At 48.1% G+C, this 19364-nt stretch overlaps 1 protein-coding gene and 1 pseudogene across 1 annotated transcript; one reads left to right on the top strand and one right to left on the bottom strand.

Annotated features, from left to right (window-relative positions):
* The first annotated feature begins 5450 nt into the window (after nucleotides 1–5450).
* LOC124693369 lies at nucleotides 5451–10052 on the top strand (annotated as a pseudogene).
* A 357-nt stretch (nucleotides 10053–10409) lies between these two features.
* Nucleotides 10410–13439, bottom strand: LOC124690867. The gene is made up of 6 exons (XM_047224194.1): nucleotides 13284–13439; nucleotides 11995–12252; nucleotides 11724–11900; nucleotides 11531–11637; nucleotides 10998–11287; nucleotides 10410–10900 (listed from the first exon to the last, which is right to left on the bottom strand). The coding sequence occupies exons 1-6, from the start codon at nucleotides 13437–13439 to the stop codon at nucleotides 10410–10412; spliced, it is 1479 nt and encodes a 492-aa protein (XP_047080150.1).
* Between the last annotated feature and the right edge of the window lie 5925 nt (nucleotides 13440–19364).

Here is a 19364-nt window from a genome sequence, read left to right as displayed (position 1 = left end):
CTAAGGGAGGAGGAGTCCCAAGTGGACTCCCCACCATGGTGGCCGGCCACCCCACCAAGGAAAGGGGGGAGTCCCACTCCCCTAGGTTTGGTCACATGGAAGGTTTTTGTTGGGGTCTTATTCGGACACTTTGACCTAAACCTTGGGGCTTCCACCTATATAAAGAGGGGAGGAGAGGGGCTGGCCGGCCACTACAACACCACCATGGCCGCACCCCTCAAGGCTGCCCTAGCCGGCACCCCCTCTCCCAAACCCTAGCGGTTCCCTCCTACCTCTCTCTCCCACATAGCTTAGGCGAAGCTCTGTCGGAGATCTCCACCACCACCGCCACCACGCCGTCGTGCTGCCGGGATTCCAAGGAGGATCTACTACTTCCGCTGCCCGCTGGAACGGGGAGAAGGACGTCGTCATCAACACCGAACGTGTGACCGAGTACGGAGGTGCTGCCCGATCGTGGCACCGTGATCAAGATCTTCTACGCGCTTTTGAAAGCGGCAAGTGATCGTCTACCGCAGCAACATGAGCCTCCTCTTGTAGGCTTTGGAAATCTTCAAGGGTTAGTCTCGTTCATCCCCTCGTTGCTCCCATCTTTTAGATTGCATCTTGGCTTGGATTGCGTTCTCGCGGTAGGAAATTTTTTGTTTTCTATGCTACGAATCCCTACATATCTGCTCGTAGTGTTCGTGTACGGTCTAACTCACTTTCTAGGCTCACATTTTGTGACTGTCAAATCTAAAAGGAAAAAATATGGCCGGATTTTTGGTACCAATTATTTTGGTAAAAATGGAGTAAGTAATGAAAGAAAAAAATGGAAGTATGATATGATATGATATGTTTTTTTTGGTTGGGGATGTGCATTGCGGTTCGGGCCGTGAGTACGGATGGCCTTGTCTGGAGTGTGCAAGAAACACGGCCCATTTGCTACACCACACGGATCTAGCAGTTTTTCTGGCCCAGCTTTGTCGAATGGCAATGCAGCGAGGTGTACCCGTGCGGGCCCTAAAAAAGGGCAGTGTACTCGGTCGTGCTTTGCTTTGGCATTGATGCGGTGCAGCTGCATCGCGTGCTTGGCCGGCGGGTGTGTCAGTGTCACTTTGCTAGCTGCATCGCATTGATGACGAAACTGGGTAACGGAACCGGTGCCGATGGCTGCTTCTAATTTCAAAATTTTCTGTACAATTTGGACAGACGGAGAAGGTTTTGTAACCTTCTTCCGTCTATTTCTTGCATGTACTACCAGTATTTTATTTTGAGATAATTCACTCACGAAGAAAGTGAAATGGGTTGGTAAACTGAAGCCCTAGCTGGGAGAATTTTCCCTTTTCTGGATAACCAAAGCATCCTCCCTTTTCAGCTTTTAGGAGAGCCTGCAGGTCGGAACAAACACAAAGCTTGTGCACGTCTTTTCATATCCCGTTTCCCAATACCCAACCTCTGCTACACTTGCCTTTGAATTTGGTTACGAATTTACAAACCTGCAACTTCCCGCCTCCCAAAATCTAGTAACAACCTTCATGTCGTTTCCTCTTGCCGCTCCCGCGTCATTCCCAGGCTTGATGCTCGGGTTTTCAGGTTTATTGATGCAAAAGATTTGCATGTAATTTTGTACTCCCTCTGTTTTATGAAGGTCGTCTAAGATATGTTAAAATTTGGATATATCTAGATGCTAGTTAGTGTCTAAATAAATTCAATTTTTTTTTCATGCAGTGGTTGTTTGATTTGTAATACTCCCTCCATCCCACAAAATATGTCAACGGTTTGTCAAAATTTTAATGTATCTATTACTATTTAGTGTTTAGATACATCTAAATTTTGTTAATTCTTCGACATGTTGCGTGTGACGGAGGGGGCAATAAATATTATAAGATTTCTTTTGATAATTCGTAGAATTTTTCTAAGGAATCGCTTACACCATATTTGATAGGAAATCTAACATCCACTTAAAACTACTTTTCATAATCCGTTGTTTTCCCCGTAATGGAATCCAACAAAATATTCTGCATATGAAATCATGTAAGATTAAAGTAGGCATGACATTACAATCATAACTTTTTATTTTATTTCTATGTTTTTTCTGTCTTACAAATCACGTACTTTCTTTGATTCATATTAATTGATCCAACTTTATTTTGATACAGATGTATTTAGTCAACAAACATATTAACATATCTAGATATATCCGTATTTAGATAAAGCTCAGTGTGAGTAAAAAGAATCTTGTGAAGTACACGACGCATGTGTTCGGCGCGCAGAGGGTGGTAGAGTGCCTGGATTAAAATTTTCTTTGCCAATTGCATCAACGGCGGCGCCAGGAAAATGGTGGTGGGTATTCCCACCAGGTCCACAGGAAATTTTTTTTTTGCCGCAGTCGTCTTGCCCCTTCGGAAATCCGAAGAAATTAAGAGGAATCGGTGGGTAATGAAGCAATGAAGCAAATCAACTAATTAAGGAAGCAACAAGCAAGTCAAGCAACGAAATTGGGCCATTGGGGATTTGGGGGCGAGGCAGGCGGCCGTACCTTATGTGCAGACTGCGCTGCTCGGGGACATTGGGGCGGGGCTGGGCGGACGGGAGGGGCGCGGGTCGGCGGGGGGCGGGGCGCGGGCGCCACCGTCGCCGCGGGCGCGAGGCCATCAACTGCTCCGTGCTGCATCTGCATCGGGCCGGCGGCTCCTGGTCTATGACGAGGAATGGAGGAAGGAAAGGGGCAAATGACAGAGGGCGTTTGCGTGCGATGCGAGCGACGGAGCGAATAAGAGAGCATGGCTTCTTTTGCGTTTCTGACGGAGCGAGTATGTATACGTATTTTTTTTCTCGTCCAAATCTTGGGTATGCCTGGGAATACAGGGGCATACCCCTGGCGCCGCCCATGAATTGCATGCTTTGTTAACTCGCGGAGCTTCTTAAACAAAGGCGATATGATCAACGTAAGTTTGCTTCGCGCGGTGGACGCGAGAAAAACCGTTTTTGTCCGCGTGTACGTTTGTGCCTGGGGGTGCCTCCAGCGGGCCGACGCATTTTCTGCGTCGGCATGAAATATGAAGTTTGAAAACAACAAGATGCAAGAGATTCAAGGAAGTCATAGTTTTTATTACATCAAAATTTTAAAAAGTCTACATGAAAATAAGATGGTATTCCTCTAGGCATGGTCTTCATGGCCAGTCAATGCCCACTGATGCTCAATCAGATCCGTCTGCAGCCGTTTGCAGACGTTCTTGTTAGTGATTTCTATATTCATATGCAGATAGTTCTTCCAAGATAAAGCCCCAGGGAGTAGCGCAACTAGCTCATCTTGGAAGTCCCAGTGGTTCTCATTGCGGCCATTAGGACACTCGTTCTCAACGATCATGTTGTGCATGATCACGCAGCATGTCATCACCTCATGCATGGTCTTCAGCGACCATGTTCTTGCCGGGTGACGGACAATTGCCCACCGAGCTTGGAGCACACCAAATCCGCGCTCCACATCTTTCCTGCAAGCCTCTTGCATCTTGGCAAACCTCCTCGTCTTCTCGGAGTTTGGATTACGGACAGTCTTCACCGGTGTGGTCCAGTCAGGGTAGATGCCATCAGCAAGATAATATGGCTTGTCATATTCATTTCCATTGATCTCATAGCTCACCCGGGGAGCTTTGCCTTGCATGAGCCGGTTGAAAACCGGTGATCGGTGCAACACATTGATATCATTGTTGGAACCGATCATGCCAATGAATGAATGCCAAATCCATAAATCTTGAGATATGAAAGCTTCAAGAATGACAGTCCGTCCCTTCGCATGCCCGCTGTACTGACCCTGCCATCCAAATGGACAGTTCTTCCACTCCCAGTGCATGCAATCTATGCTGCCAATCATTCCTGGGAACCCTCTAGACTCCTTGACAGACAACAGCCGCCTTGTATCCTCAACAGTTGCCTCCCTACAGTAATACTGTCCGAACACGGCAATCACGGCTCGGCAAAACCGGTACATGGACTCAAGGCAGGTGCTCTCACCCATTCGAAGATACTCATCGAATATATCAGCAGTCATTCCATATGATAGCATGCGAATAGCGGCGAAGCGGTTTTGGTAGGAGGTGAAGCCTAGCGCACCTGTTGCATCGGGCCTGCATTGGAAGTAGGGGTCGTAGTCTCTGACGCCCCGGAGAATGACCAAGAACAACTCCCCTGACATCCTGTACCGGCGCCGGAACATTTTTTCTTTGAACAATGGACCGGTGAGGTCGAAGTAGTCCTTGTGGAGCCGGAGCTGCCCCTGCACTCTGTTGCGCGGCAGGTTTTTTGAGCGGCCCTTGACAGAGCCCCGCTGCACCGGCCTCTCATTTGAAGTGAACTCGTGGATCATGGAGGCCGCAGTAGTTGCCAATGTCTGCGTCGAGTGATCGGACTCGTCGTCGGAAGAGGAGTCAACGACCTCCTCGTGGTACTTCGCAACATCCGCACATGTCCATCTGCGTGGGTACGAAATGTGGATCAATGGCCGCGCACAATTGCGCCGGAAACAGGAGAAGAAACCTACCGGCGCAATTGACCGAACAGGTCGTGGGCGGCGCGGAAGGGCGCAACCGGCAACGTTTAGCCCCAAAACAGCCGGCAGGTACGCGCCGAAGCCAATCCCGAGTACGATCATGCTCTCCTGCGCGGCAACAACCGAGCCGGACGACGAGTACTGTGGTGCTGCGGCGGGACGACGGCGGCTGGGGTTGGGGTGGTGGTATCGCACTAGGGCAGCAAACAAAGGGAAAATAATCAAATCGAAGCGATCGATTTCGCTGTCCCTGACTTGCGGGACCGGGTAGGAAAAGGAGGACGCTCAGTGCGACCGTGCAGCGTCCGCGGAGACGCAAACCTGGCGCATATTTGGGCCAGGTTTGCGTCTTTGCGGACGGTCCGATCACTTTGCGTCGCCCCGCTGGAGCAGAGCCAAGACGCATTTCCGGTCACGGTGGACGCAAACGATCGCTCAGCCGTCCGTTTACGTCGCGCCGCTGGAGATGCCCTTAGGCAGATCCATGTTCACGGGTACTCCATTGCGAAGTCACATAGGATCCTATGGTGGACTGAGATATGGTGAGTGATCCTATGTGGCCACATAGGATCCGGAGGAGGAACACATGCGCCACTGGTTGTTGGCGGGCAACTGATTCAACATAAAACGTCGCTGTCCGTCGTCAACCGTAAACGCCGTCTCTCACCGTGGTTACGTCCGTCAGAAGGCAAGTACGGAGCACTTCCATACGAGTCTACCATACCACGCCAGCACGGGCATAGCCCAATGCAAGCTGAGAGCTCAGCCACCGCTGGTGAACGACACGGCCAAGAAAACGGGAGTAGCTTCCAAGGCCGACGTTAATCCCCTCACCGGCCGCAGCTGCAAGCAACAACCCGCCCACGCCACACCACAGCCAGGAACCACAAGATAACGCACACAAGACCAAACCGAGAGAGGGATAGAGAGAGAGAGAGAGAGAGAGAGAGAGAGAGAGAGAGATTAGCTGGCTAGTAGTATCTCTGCAACAAGGGAGAAATTCAGCCAAGCTTGCAGCAAATTCAGAAGTAGCAGCGGTGAGTTCCTGACCATTTCGTCCTTGTTGACGCGAGATTTCTATTGTTTAGCTGACGGCCGGCCGTTCTTTTTCGAGCTGCAGGGGGGATTGGTTTGGGCTGTGACCGGAGAGCATGGAGGAGCCGTCCATGGCGGACCCGCCGCGGATTTTCTGGAAGTCGAGGAGGAGACCGTCGTCGTCAGGTAGACCGGCTGCTGCCGCTGCTGCTTCTTTCTGTAATTCCTTGATTTACCTACCTACAAATCAGATCAAACTTCCTCATGAATCATCCTAATATAAACCGCGTTCTTCCAATTTCTGCTAAGATGCAAGTACGAGTACTAGTTTTTGTTGCAAAAGAAGGAGCCTTTTCTCCTCACCATTACCTCCCTCTGTAACAGCCATGTTCTTCATTCCGGTCATTTCCAGTTCAGATCTCTGCAATCTTAATTCCCTCATGTGCGTTCTCATTTTTTGCAGTAGAACCCCTCTTGATTTATTTTTAGTTGGGGAAGCATTTTTTAAAAATTTATGCAGAACGTTAACCAATTCGAATCGCAACTGCTGCGTGTAAGAAACTGTTAATTAGTTCCTTCCTTTAGCACGGGAGTACTCTAGCAGAATTGCAGAAATAAATGAAACGTCCCGGCCGGCCGGTGAGATATTCCGTGAAGAAATGAATGAACGGTTGCAACCAGCTCACAGAACAAAACAGATATCCGGATTTCGCCTCTTAGAAAAAACCCAACTACCCGGACACGTTAATCACGCGCCGCGCCGGTGCAACTAATATGCAAGTTCAGATTTAGGTGGTGATTCTGACGAGGAGGGAGGTGGGTGCTGCAGCGCTCTGTTTAGCTTTGCTTGACTTCGTCGTCAAGATTTCAGCAACGCTCAGCAGCTGTCGGCCTGCAGCTGCAGCTAAGCCAGTAGTAGTGGCCCTGCGAGGCTGCGAATATCCTCGCGGCAACAAACCTTATTACTTTCAGTACCGTTCTGTTTTGGGCAAGGTAGCAAAATGCTATTTAGGAGCAGCAGAAACTTGATTGTGAAGGGTGGCAAGGCTGCAAATTCTTCTGAGAAAGGAGAAGAGGGTTGCAGTTTTGTATACTCCCCCGAATCCATAATAAGTGTCGGGGCTTTAGTTCAAATTTAGAGTAAATTAAACTAAAACTCTGACACTTATTATGGATTGGAGGGAGTACTATTTTAGTAGATGACAGAGGTGAATGTGACTGGCTGAGATACATGTGGTCTCGATTGATTTCATAGATAACACCGATTGATTACGATGGCATAACGTGAGGCTCGAGAAAGGTGTGTTTTTGCTGATTTGTTTTAGGGTTGATGTCAGAATGCTCCATTTTCTTTTCTCGACACATGCACCAGACTGCGTAGACTGTGCAGGGGAGACCAGTTAGCGTAGTTACAAGGTATATAACTAGTTTGCTCTTGTTAATCACGCCGGTGCAACTAATCCACGACCTGGTGTAAGATTGCAAGTTCGAGTGGATGGTGGTTCCTCGGGAGGAGGTGGGTGCTGCAAGTTTTTACTTGACTTCACCGCCAGGAATCCTCTCCTCCAAGTGCGGGTGCCGGTGCAGCTGCAGCTAATACTACTATACTACTAGTAGACTAGTAGTATGCGCAGCGAATATGCATGCGCCAACAAAGTAGAAGCCATATTCGTTTCAGAGTTTCAGACTAGCTTGCAGTCGAAGTATGCGGTTTCAGTATTCCTCCGCTTAATATTCTTCAGTTTTGGGTAAGGCAACAAAACGTTTTACTGCTGATATATCTATGTTGTAGTCTCGATTGACTTCATAGAAAACGCTGATTTGATTACGGCCTGAATCAGGTTTATTTTAGAGTTGATGTCAGAATGTCACATTACTTCGGCCAATCTGATGACAGTGACCAATTAAGTTTTTCCGAGCCTGCCATGTTAGACCAATTAGCTTAGGTGCAAGTAAACAATTAGTTTTACCCTTACTGTAACTCTCGGATAAATACAAGTCTTTCACTCCGTTCTAGAGCCAATGAGAGCAGTTCATCAAAAGATGCTGCAGGGAATAACATGTTCTGCAGTCCATTGTTAGTTTGCTTCTTTCCCAAGGATGGTAACTTTTAGGTGCATTTAATTGTCAGGGTAATAAGTTTGCAGTTTCATCTAAATGATGGTTGCACTTTCATACCAGACAACAGAGCGGAGTTGTAACAGGCTGAGATATCTATGCTACGGTCTCGGTTGACCTCATAGATAATACAGATGTGTTTTTACCGAGTCGGGCCTATTGTAGTCTGGGTACCAGAATGTTACTTTAATTCGGCCAATATGGGGATAATGCAATTTAGTAGTATTTCTGAACTCTTCCAAGTTGACCAATTAGCTTAGATACAAGTAAATAATTAGTTTGCACTTTGTGTATAGTGCAAGCAAAAACTATACCATTAAGAGTAGTTTCGAATGTTATAATTTTTGTGGCATACAATTCATATTTGTTGTCGACCAAATTAATGGTCAAAGTTTTTCTTAAATTACGTCCGCCTGTTAAACCTAACTGGAGGGAGTAGTTATTTACAGTTTAACTTTTAAGTGCATTTAATTGTTAGGGTATATGTCTGCAGTTTCATCTAAAAGATGGCTGCACTTTCATACTAGACGATAGAGGGGAGCTGTAACATGCTGAGATATCTATGCTATGGTCTGGGTTGACCTCATAGATAATACAGATGTATATTTGCCGAGACTGGCTTATAGTCTGGGTGTGAGAATGTTACTTTAATTTGGCCAATATGATGATACTGTACAATTTAGTGTTCCTGAACTCTACCATTTTTTTAGGGCAACTGGCTGCAATTTTGGTTTAAACACCAACAGAGTCAGCAGAAAGCACCGATTTAATACAATCCGGACTCTTCCATGTTGACCAATTAGCTTAGATACAAGAAAATAATTAGTTTGCTCTTCGTGTGATTCTCAGACAGATAACAACAAGTTTTTCACTGTGTTTTAGAGCTTATGAGAGTAGTTCATCAACAGATATTGCAGGGAATACCATGTACTCCCTCCGTCCATAAAAGGGTGTCAAAGATTTATCTAAATTTGGATGTATCTAGGCACTCTAAATTTAGACAAACTTGCGACATTTTTTTATGGACACAGGCAGTAGTATTATATGTTCAGAGCTGCCGCTACACCGTCCCTTGTTACTTTGCTTCTTTCTAAAAGATAGTATCTAGTTATTTTACAGGTTTGATTGCATTCAAAAGTCAGCATTATAGATTATACTCAATAAACCTAAGGCTTACTGACCTATCAGTCTATCGCTATATGCATTAGATTTTACTTGGAGAAGTGTACTGACTTACTCGATCTGACTTAGCAATATGTATGTTCCAGCCAATGGCCGGAGCTTGCAAGTACAAGAACTTACCAATGAGGCTGCCGCCACTGAAGAAGCTGCGAACGTTCTTCAGCCCCAAGAGGGAGAAGAAGCCATGAAGATCGATGACGCAAATGCAGCAAGCACCACCACAGACGATGATGCTCAGCATCCAGATCCAATGGCTAACCTATCCGAGAAGCGAAAGGCTCTCTTTGAGCCCCTGGAGCCGATCAACGGCAAGCGCAGCTCCTCCGACATGCTGCTCCCACCACCGGATTTCGAGCCCGCATCATATCCCAAGGGGTGGCTGGTCGGCAAAAGCGCAAGCTCGTCAATGTGGATGTGGTTGAGAGCATGAGGAGGATAGCGATCCAGGAGATGAACAGAAAGGTTCATTATCTTGCTATAATAATTTACCACCACATAGTAGCAGGATATCGTGCTGGATATATGCAGTACGGTTTATATTTTGTGGTAATGCCATCCATGATCATTGCTTGAACTCGAGCTTGGAACACTAACTCTACCCTTAACTTATGACATGTGCATTTCTCTAGTGGAGATAAGGTGATTAGGCCTTTTTTGTTGCAAAAGTTGCAACATAAATTGATACATTACCATGGTAATTATGTTGTGAAATGGTGTGGCAGGACCGTGAGATCGGTGGGCTGAATGAACAGCTAGAGGAGGACTCCCGAGTGCTGGAGCTGTTGCAGAAGCAGCTCGCGGACGAGCGCAGGAAGCGGACAGAGATCGAGAAGGAGAACTCTATGCTCCAAGAGCAGGTGTCTATGCTGATGAACATGATTGACGAAAATGAAGCCTTTGACGATGAAGGAGAAGAGGCACCGCCGGGCGAAGGCTTTGATTAGCCCTCTTTAAAAAAAGGCATCTGCAACATGTTCATCTCCGGGTACCAGTTTCAGAGTATCCGAGAGATTCCTATTGATCTCTTGTGTAGAATTCAATTTATCCTATTTCATTTCATTTCATGGTTTGGTTTGTGTAGATGAAAGGTGCATGTTTTATTGTCCCTGTTCATGTCTAGGTTTGTTGCAGATGTATGGAGACATTTGCAACACATTCTATATGAAATGGAAGCATGTTTATAGTGTTATGTTTATTGTATAGCCATTGATAAAAAAAAATCAAATTTCAATGTTTTCGTAATATCTGTGACATCTCATCTGCAAATATAATGCAATAGTGTCATGGAAACTACCGTGATGCGTAAAAGATGCATGCCAATATGAGACGGACGCATCAAAGACTACTATGGGACAAGTGTAGTAAGATATTCAAAATGAGATTATCTCAATTTCAATTGGTACAAATGTAGTTTCTCTATCAAATGATCTAACCAACAGGCCAGAATAATCTGTTGAAGCAATCCAATGCATCATTTTTCAGTAAACAATAGAGAAGAAAAAACTACAGACTTGCATGTTTCAGTTTTTACAGAGAATGTCCTAATCTAGAATTGCAAACTAGAGTCCTCTGCTATATTGAATAAGAATTGTGAAACAGATGCTACGCGGGGGAGGTTCTCCAGCAAATCCGCAAAGGAATCATTTCTCGAGATGACAGACGGTACAACGCCATCAGCAGTTCTCCCATCAAAGTCATCTGAAACTGCTTCCGCTACATCAGTGGTGCCCTTCTGCTCCGAAATGGATACGGTGGCTGGCGCAGTGTCTTTCTCAAGCAAACAACAAAGGGAGTTCACCCGTGCCATCAAATAATTCTCATCTGCGGATGGTGGACCATGTGTGTCGCTCAAAAGGCTCTCAGCAATCTGCAATAATTCTTTGGCTGGCACCTCACTATTTGGCAATGGAGGGTCTCCAGCAGCTTGATGCTCTGTTATGTAACTATCTATATGGTTTATCAAATCGTCCATGGAGATGGATGATCTCAGCCCTGGAACGGATAGATTACACAAACTGGGGTTCTTATCTTGGACATCTGAAACAACAATACCTGAGAAAAACTATTGTGAGTGAAAAATACTTTGCAAGATAATATGAGTGACATGGAGGCCTGCCAACATCAGGATAATTACCTAAGTTCATTGGCTGAAAAAAAGGGTCTGGTTGCTTTAACGTAAGATGCTTCACTCCATCATTTTCAAGCACTGGAGAAACAACATGTGGTGGCGCAAAATGTGGGAACTTGGTTGAAGGGCCGTCACTTTCAGTTGGATTTTCAAATATAGAGCTTCTAGATTCATAAACTGGAGAGTCCAATATGATAACTGGCTGTTGGCTCAGTTGATATAGTCGCTGATCACACTGAATAATCTTATCAAAGTTCTTGCTCAACAAACTTGAGGTGCACCGTAATATATGCCTCCTGCATTTGGAGACTTTCAACAGTTAGTTTCTTCAGACAGAAGAAAGTGAAGGACAAAACTTAACAAAATATAACAGCAAGGCCTAGGTATAAATCAATTAACAAATAAATAATTTAGATGTAATGCACATTCAGACCATATACAATTGAATCATCTCACATGTTTCCTAGTATTCAGGAATGATATTTATTTGTTAAATTGCGCTTTAACGTGGAACAATAAAGAGTACACTCATGTTTCACCTGTACATGCTTGCTTGTCCACCGGTGAAATCTGCTGCGGGCTGCCATAATGTATGTTTTCTTGGCTGAGGATTAGTCTCTTGGAAGAAAATTGGTGGCCGAGACAACTTCAGAAAGAAAAAATGGAAGCTTGTCAATGAAATAAATATATACAAGTACAGGAACAAAGAGCAACAAAATCTGAGGATCTTACCACTATATCCAAGGTTCCATAATCTCCGGCATCTGGGCAAGTTGCCTTCAAGGCAGTAATATCTGACCATTGCAGTTCTATCTTACTCTTAAGACCACAATGCAGAACTTCCCAAACAAGCTTCTGCTTTGCATAATAGCATTTTGCCACCAAATCACCTTCATACTGTGACGTGTACTGCACATAAGCATATTTTATTTTTGTTTCTATAAGCAACACATATGGAAAGCTTCCATATACTACTCACTCCATAATAATAAAATTTTCTTACCTCCCAATTACCAATTTTCAGAAATTTTGCTGGAAAATTTGAAGCCTTGAGCCGATCACTAGCTGCAGGAGCCTCAGATTTGACGTCTTCCATCATGGGAGGCGCGGAATGGATATTGTCCATAACAGGCTGCCCTGTGGTAGAGTTTGCCTTTGAAAGAATTTTCTGAAGAAGGTCCAGAAAAGATTCACTCTTTCTTAATCGTAGACCCAATGGGGGCGGTCCATTAATTATATTGTGGTACTCGGCACGGATGTTCTGCAAAACGTTATGTCTGTACTCAGTATGGATTAATAAAATGATGTGATTGGTAGATGAATAAACAGACCAATACCATATGGCTGGTTTAGCAAATATATACATTTACTCAAACAATTTAGAACAATAATGCATGCATGTAGTTCTATAGTACCTAGCAAGCATGAATACAACATCTGGCATAAAAAGGGTCAGTCCATTAGTTTTAGGAGTTACTTATTTTTAAGAAGACTAATATTTAAGGTTTCATACTTGTTTCATGCACTCTTACTTCTCCCTATGCCAACATAAAGCCGTGCGGTGTAGTGAACCATCAGTATGAACTACTCGGTTGAAGCATAGGCCACATGCCTAATTTTCCCAACCGGTATTCCGAGGGAATTTGCCATATGATTAAAAGTTTCCCATATATGAGTGAACCGAGAACCAAGTGCTAGCCTGGTGGCTCGTGCTCTGGTGTTGAGCCGAGCTCACCCGGGTTCGAGTCCCCTCCGTGCGGTAATTCGCTGGGGGGTCTCGGATTAATTCGCTGGAGAGTCTCATCCTACCTAACAACGTACAGTATAAAAATGAAGATGTAAAAATGAAGATGCCTAGTGTTCCTCAGATCTGTGCTCCATAATCTGGGTAACCAATCATGATTTTAAGCAGCCAGCTGACCTCGCATATATATATCAACAAAGATCTGAAGAATCAATGGGAAGCCAGCACGTTTAACCCATTTCTACCGCGAGAAACTCAACTTGGTAGCCACGGCTATGTAACACTGCAAACAAAACATCTGCCAGAGTGGCATCAAACCGAACAGAAAGAATACGCCGCCATTTCCTGAGTTCGTTCAGGGAGATAGCATGGATCGCGGTCCTTAATTACAAGGACGCCGGCCGCCGGCCGCCGCCTTTCTCCCTTGACATGAGTTTGAGACATGAACGGTGGAACGAACCTGAGACTAAAACCTCATCTGACACGCCACGCGGGCTAAACCCTACCCCCCAACGAGGCAATGACCAGTACAGAAAAGTTCCATCTACCTGACGCAGAGTCGACGACGGCTGCGCCGCCCTGGCGCGCTTGCCAACATGAGCGTTCCTGTGGCTGGAGCCGGCCGCCGCCTTCATGACGCCCGGCGGCGGCGCCTGCGGGGCGGCGCGCCGCTTCCTCGGCTGGGCGCCCGGGGGATGCACCATGGTGACCCGATCGTCGGGACCGTATCTCTGTACGAGGAGCTGCCGGCCGGATCAGATCGGATCGCGGCCGGGGACGAGCTCTTGAGGAGGCGTGACGGCGGCGAGGGGTTTGGGGGTTTGGGCGATCGATCTGCTCTCTCTCTAGTAATAATAGCTGGCTGGGACGCGGGGAATAGGTCGCGGATAATCTGCTGGTGGGGCTCGTGGAGGTGGGCCCGGTCGGCATGTGGGGACAAAATGTCAGTTGGACATGCGACGAGAACTTTTCACGCCTTGCGTGTGTTTGATTTGCGTGTGTGTGATGAGCGGTTTTGGCTTCCGGATCGCGCGGTTGCACCCCATGCGTAGACAGCATATTCCATCTCGTCGGCTGAGACGCGCACGGAACACCGCACGATAATCGATCGAGTGGTTAGCCATTTTTGTAGTGTGGCTCTCTATGACTCTCCATTCGAGAAAAAAAGTGTCATGTGCTCTCTAAGGGCATCTCCAGCGGAGCGACGCATTTCAGACGTCTAAACGGACGCGTCGTGTCCGTCGGGCCAAATGGTCGAAATCGTCCGGGCGTCCGTTTGCATCGGGGTGGCTCCAGCGGCACGACGCATTTTTTTTTCATTCATGAGCCATAATTTACATTAATAAAAAAACATAAAAAAGCCAGAAAGGCGTGCTAAAAGTAGGTGTTGCCTACTGGTCGTCGTCGCTGACGAGGTCAATCAACTCCGGCGTCGGCCATGGAAGCACGTACGACGGCGGTGGAGGAGGTACCGCCACATGGGCAGAAGGCTGTGGCCAGGGATCCCACGCCGGAGCAGCAGGCGGAGCGCGGTCGTTGGAACGCGTCGGCGTGGCCGGAGGAGTCGCCGGCCTCCCCTGCGCGAGCGCTGACTCGCAGAGCTGGATTGCGAGCCCGTCCCACAAAGCGAGCATGTTGAGCTCGTCCTGCTCGCTGTTGGCCAGTGCCATGGCAATGGCCTCCTCCTCGGAAATGTTCGGCGGCTGGTCTCCGGATCCCACGCCGACCGCCATCGTCATGGTCGTAGTGTGCCATGGTCACGTCCTCGTCCTCGTCCTTGTCCTCGTCCTCGTCGTCGTCCTCGTCCGCGTCCTTCTGGTCGTTCTCTTCTTCTTCTGCGGAGATCTCGCGCTCGAAGTAGTTTACGTCGGCGAGGTAGCCAGCGCGGCGGCGCGCGTCGAACTCCCACGTCCCGAATGAAATCCAGTTGTAGGAGTTCAGCGCGTACGCCGGATCCTCCCGCAGATCCGGCGGCAAGATCGCTCGGCGGCGGCGCATCTCGTCCCGCCTCTCTCGGCCCTCGCGCGGCACGGGGGGACCGGCACGCGCCTCGAGTTGAGGTACCAGCCCCCTCCCGGCAAGTTCGCGTCCGGCCATGGTACCGGCCGGTTTTCCTCCCATAGCTGCCGCGCGAAGTCGACGCGGACGTACCGGCCGACCCGTGCCTTCTTGCCGGACCGCGAGCCGCTAGACTCGTGGTCGTTCTTGGTCTTGCGGAACGGCCAGCATTTCTTCCCCATGGCGTCGGTGGGGTGGATACCGTGGGATGTGGCAATGATTTGGTCGGGGAAATGCCGCCGGCAGCGTCCCTTTAAGAGGCTCGGACGCCATCTCGCCTTCAATGGCCTGCAATGCCTCGCTGCGCACGCTCGCGGAAGCCGAGGCGCGCCATTAACGCGGCCCTGCAAAGGCTGCAGCGCGCCGCTTGCAAGTAATGACGCGGAAGACGATGCAGTTGTGTCCCTGCCAGGCGAGGGCCCGTGCGAGGACCTGCGCATATTTGGGTCAGGTTTGCGTCTCCGCGGATGGCCCGGTCACTATGCGTCGCGCCGCTGGAGGTAGTGCCAGACGCATTTTCGGTCACGGCGGACACAAATGGTCGATACCCTAACGTGTATTAGCTGCTAGATGCATTTGTCCATATTTGTGTGAATGTAGGTGGACGCCTTTACGTGTAGGTGTTCATTGCTTCGTCATTTGCGGAGTATTTCTCAGATAGTACTTCCTCTATATATAAATATGTCTTAACTTTGAACAAATTTGGATGTACCTAGATACTGAAATGGGTTTATATACATCTAAATTTTGATAAAGTTGAGATATTCTTTTATGGACGGATGGCCGGAGTACATGGCATTGCCGGGAGCCAACTCTAGGAGTTCTTATAGACGTACCTCATCGGCGAAAATCGACCTGCTTTTGTTTCTTTTTAAGTTATTATAATGTGTTCTGAGACATCATTGAGACGATATGTATACAGAGGTTCTGTTGTGTCGACAAGCTTCAGGTCCAATGATTGACTAGGATCAACGTGTGCTAGGGTGCCGATTTTGCAATTGCGAGGGTTTGAGTTACACCTCCACTACGAGGTCAAGACTTAAACATAGTGTGTTCTTTCTTAGCTAATCTTAGAGCATCTCCAGTCGCGTCCCCCAAACCGTCCCCCAAACCGCGTCGGATCGAGCGTTTGGGGGACGTGTTTTGTTCGTGCCGCGTTTGGGGGACGTCGCTCCCCAGCCGCGTCCCCCAAACGCCGCCCCCAATCAGAAATTCAAATAGATGCATTCAAAAGAGATCGTTCCCGCCGGTTCGTCGCGATCGGAGTAGCGGCGATCGATCAAAGTACCGGGCGCGCGATCATATTACAGACCGGTGGTGCATGCAAATTAGAAGAAGGGGTTGGTCGACGGCGTCGTGTCCCGAGTCGACGCAGGCCCGTCGAGCACGACGACCTCGTCGCGATCCGCCTGTTCCCGTGCATGGTGCGTCCGCTCCGTCGCCGACGCGGAGGCCGACGCAGGTGTAGCAGAGAGAAGACGCGTCAGCCTGCTCTTGCTGCGCTGCCGCCGCCGCCGATGCCGATGCCGCTGCCGTGGCCGCCGCGTCCGCCGCCGCCATTTTGGCTTCGATGTCGTCGAGGATCCGGCCTTTGAAGAAGTTGTGCGCCGCTCGCGTCCGGGGAGACATTCCCTCTGTCGACGTTCTCGGCGGGGACATGTCGTCCCTGCGTTTCTTGAGCTCCGGCTTCTCCTCTTGCCTCTTGAGCAGCTCCGCCCACCTTTCGTCGGCCTTCTTGTCGCGGGAGATAAAGGTCGAGGAGACGTCGGCGAGGCATTTCGTGATCGACGCCTGCGTCTTCTCAGACGACGCAGCGTCGGCCAAGGCGGCCTTGGCAGCCTTGTTGCCGTAGGGACGCCCTGCCGACGTTGCCAGCGGCGCGTCCAGATCAATGGCGTCCTTCCCCTTGGACAGCGACAAGCGCGTCAGCCGCCATTTCTCGTTCCCTTTGAGCTTGTCATAGCAATGCATCAGCGCGAAAGACTTGTGACCTTCCGAGTACTTGGCGTACAATTCCATGGCCCGATCAAACTAACCAAAGGAAGCGGAGTCATTTCATCGAACACAATGTGGGCGCTACGGATTATGGAAGAAACGAGTCGTACCGGTTGGCCGACGTCGGCGCCGCTCGTCGCCTCCGGTCTCTAAGTCGTGATGGTACCCATGGAAGGAGTTCACCGACGCCCGGATGATGGCCCATCGCGTCGACATTGCCTTCTGGCTCCTCTTCATTGTCACTTTCCGGTAGTCGCTGTTGATGAGCTTGCGCTCATCGAACTCGGCCTTGATCCTCGCCCAATACTTCCCGCCTTTTTGGTTGGCGCCGATGATGGAGTCATTGTTGGAGATATGCCCAAGAGGCAATAATAAAATGGTTATTATAATATATCTTTGTGTTTATGATAATGTTTACATACCATGCTATAATTGTATTAACCGAAACATTGATACATGTGTGTTATGTGAACAACAAGGCGTCCCTAGTAAGCCTCTTGTATAACTAGCTTGTTGATTAATAGATGATCATGGTTTCATGATCATGAACATTGGATGTTATTAATAACAAGGTTATGTCATTATATGAATGATGTAATGGACACACCCAATTAAGCGTAGCATAAGATCACGTCATTAAGTTATTTGCTATAAGCTTTCGATACATAGTTACCTAGTCCTTTCGACCATGAGATCATGTAAATCACTTATATCGGAAAGGTACTTTGATTACATCAAACGCCACTGCGTAAATGGGTGGTTATAAAGGTGGGATTAAGTATCCGGAAAGTATGAGTTGAGGCATATGGATCAACAGTGGGATTTGTCCATCCCAATGACGGATAGATATACTCGGGCCCTCTCGGTGGAATATCGTCTAATAGCTTGCAAGCATATGAATGGTTCATAAGAGACCACATACCACGGTACGAGTAAAGAGTACTTGTCATGAGACGAGGTTGAACGAGGTATAGAGATACCGATGATCAAACCTCGGACAAGTAAAATATCGCGTGACAAAGGGAATCGGTATCGTATGTAAATGGTTCAGTCGATCACTAAAGTCATCGTTGAATATGTGGGAGCCATTATGGATCTCCAGATCCCGCTATTGGTTATTGGTCGGAGAGAAGTCTCAACCATGTCTACATAGTTCGCGAACCGTAGGGTGACACACTTAAGGTTTGATGTCGTTTAAGTAGATATGGAATATGGAATGGAGTTCGAAGTTTTGTTCGGAGTCTCGGATGAGATCCAGGACATCACGAGGAGTTCCGGAATGGTCCGGAGAATAAGATTCATATATAGGAAGTCACTTTCCAAGTTTGGAAATGATCCGGTGAATTTATGGAAGGTGGTTTCTAGAATTATCCGGAATAAATCACTATGGAAGGAGGAGTCCCGGAGGGACTCCACAAACCCTAACCAGCCAACCAAGTGGGAGGGTGGAGTCCATGATGGATTCCACCTCCTTGGCCGGCCAAGAAAAGAGGGAAAGGGAGAGTCCCTGTCCCTCTAGGTTTCGTCCATAAGGCAGTTTTTCTCGTTGGGGTCTTATTCGAAGACTTTGGGCAAACCCTTGGGGTTCCACCTATATAATGAGGAGGAGAGGGAGAGGGGCAGCCATGGCTTGGCCGCACCACCCCTGCCCCCTTGAGGCCGGCGCCCATAGCCCCCTCTCCCCAAACCCTAGCCTCCCCTCCTCCACATACAAACTCCCGTAGCGCATAGGCGAAGCCATGCCGGAGTTCTCCACCACCACCGCCACCACGCCGTCGTGCTGCCGGGATTCCGAGGAGGATCTACTACTTCCGCTGCCCGCTGGAACGGGGAGAAGGACGTCGTCTTCATCAACACCGAACGTGTGACCGAGTACGGAGGTGCTGCCCGATTGTGGCACCGTCAAGATCTTCTACGCGCTTTTGAAAGCGGCAAATGATCGTCTACCGCAACAACGAGAGCCTCCTCTTGTAGGCTTTGGAAATCTTCAAGGGTTAGTCTCGTTTATCCCCTCGTTGCTCCCATCTTCTAGATTGCATCTTGGCTTGGATTGCGTTCTCGCGGTAGGAAATTTTTTGTTTTCTATGCAACGTTATCCTATAGTGGTATCAGAGCCGTGTCTATGCATAGATGGTTGCACGAGTAGAACACAATGGTTTTGTGGGCGTTGATGCTCTTGTTATCTTTAGTTTGAGTACTTTGCATCTTTGTGGCATAGTGGGATGAAGCGGCTCGGAGTTAACTTTACATGACCGCGTTCATGAGACTTGCTCCTCGTTCGACATGCAACTTGTATTGCATAAGAGGCTTTGCGGGTGTCTGTCTCTCCTACTATAGTGAAGATTCAATTTATTCTTTCTATTGACAACACTAGTATCACCGTTGTGGTTCATGTTCGTAGGTAGATTAGATCTTACTCGAAACCCTAAACCACGTAAAATATGCAAACCAAATTAGAGACGTCTAACTTGTTTTTGCAGGGTTTGGTGATGTGATATGGCCATGATGTGATGATGAATATGTATGAGATGATCATTATTGTATTGTGGCAACCGGCAGGAGCCTTATGGTTGTCT

Source organism: Lolium rigidum, chromosome 2 (genome assembly GCF_022539505.1).
Source record: "Lolium rigidum isolate FL_2022 chromosome 2, APGP_CSIRO_Lrig_0.1, whole genome shotgun sequence".
Classification (NCBI taxonomy): Eukaryota; Viridiplantae; Streptophyta; class Magnoliopsida; order Poales; family Poaceae; genus Lolium; species Lolium rigidum.
This window is presented reverse-complemented; position numbering and strand designations above follow the sequence as displayed.

Excerpts from the sequence above, each read along its gene's own strand:
- LOC124690867 (XM_047224194.1), bottom strand. The coding sequence starts at position 13,439 with ATGGTGCATCCCCCGGGCGCCCAGCCGAGGAAGCGGCGCGCCGCCCCG. Across the intron at positions 12,253-13,283 it reads CGTCGTCGACTCTGCGTCAG|AACATCCGTGCCGAGTACCA; the intron begins GTAGATGGAACT and ends AACGTTTTGCAG. Across the intron at positions 10,901-10,997 it reads TTTTCAGCCAATGAACTTAG|ATGTCCAAGATAAGAACCCC; the intron begins GTAATTATCCTG and ends TTGTTGTTTCAG.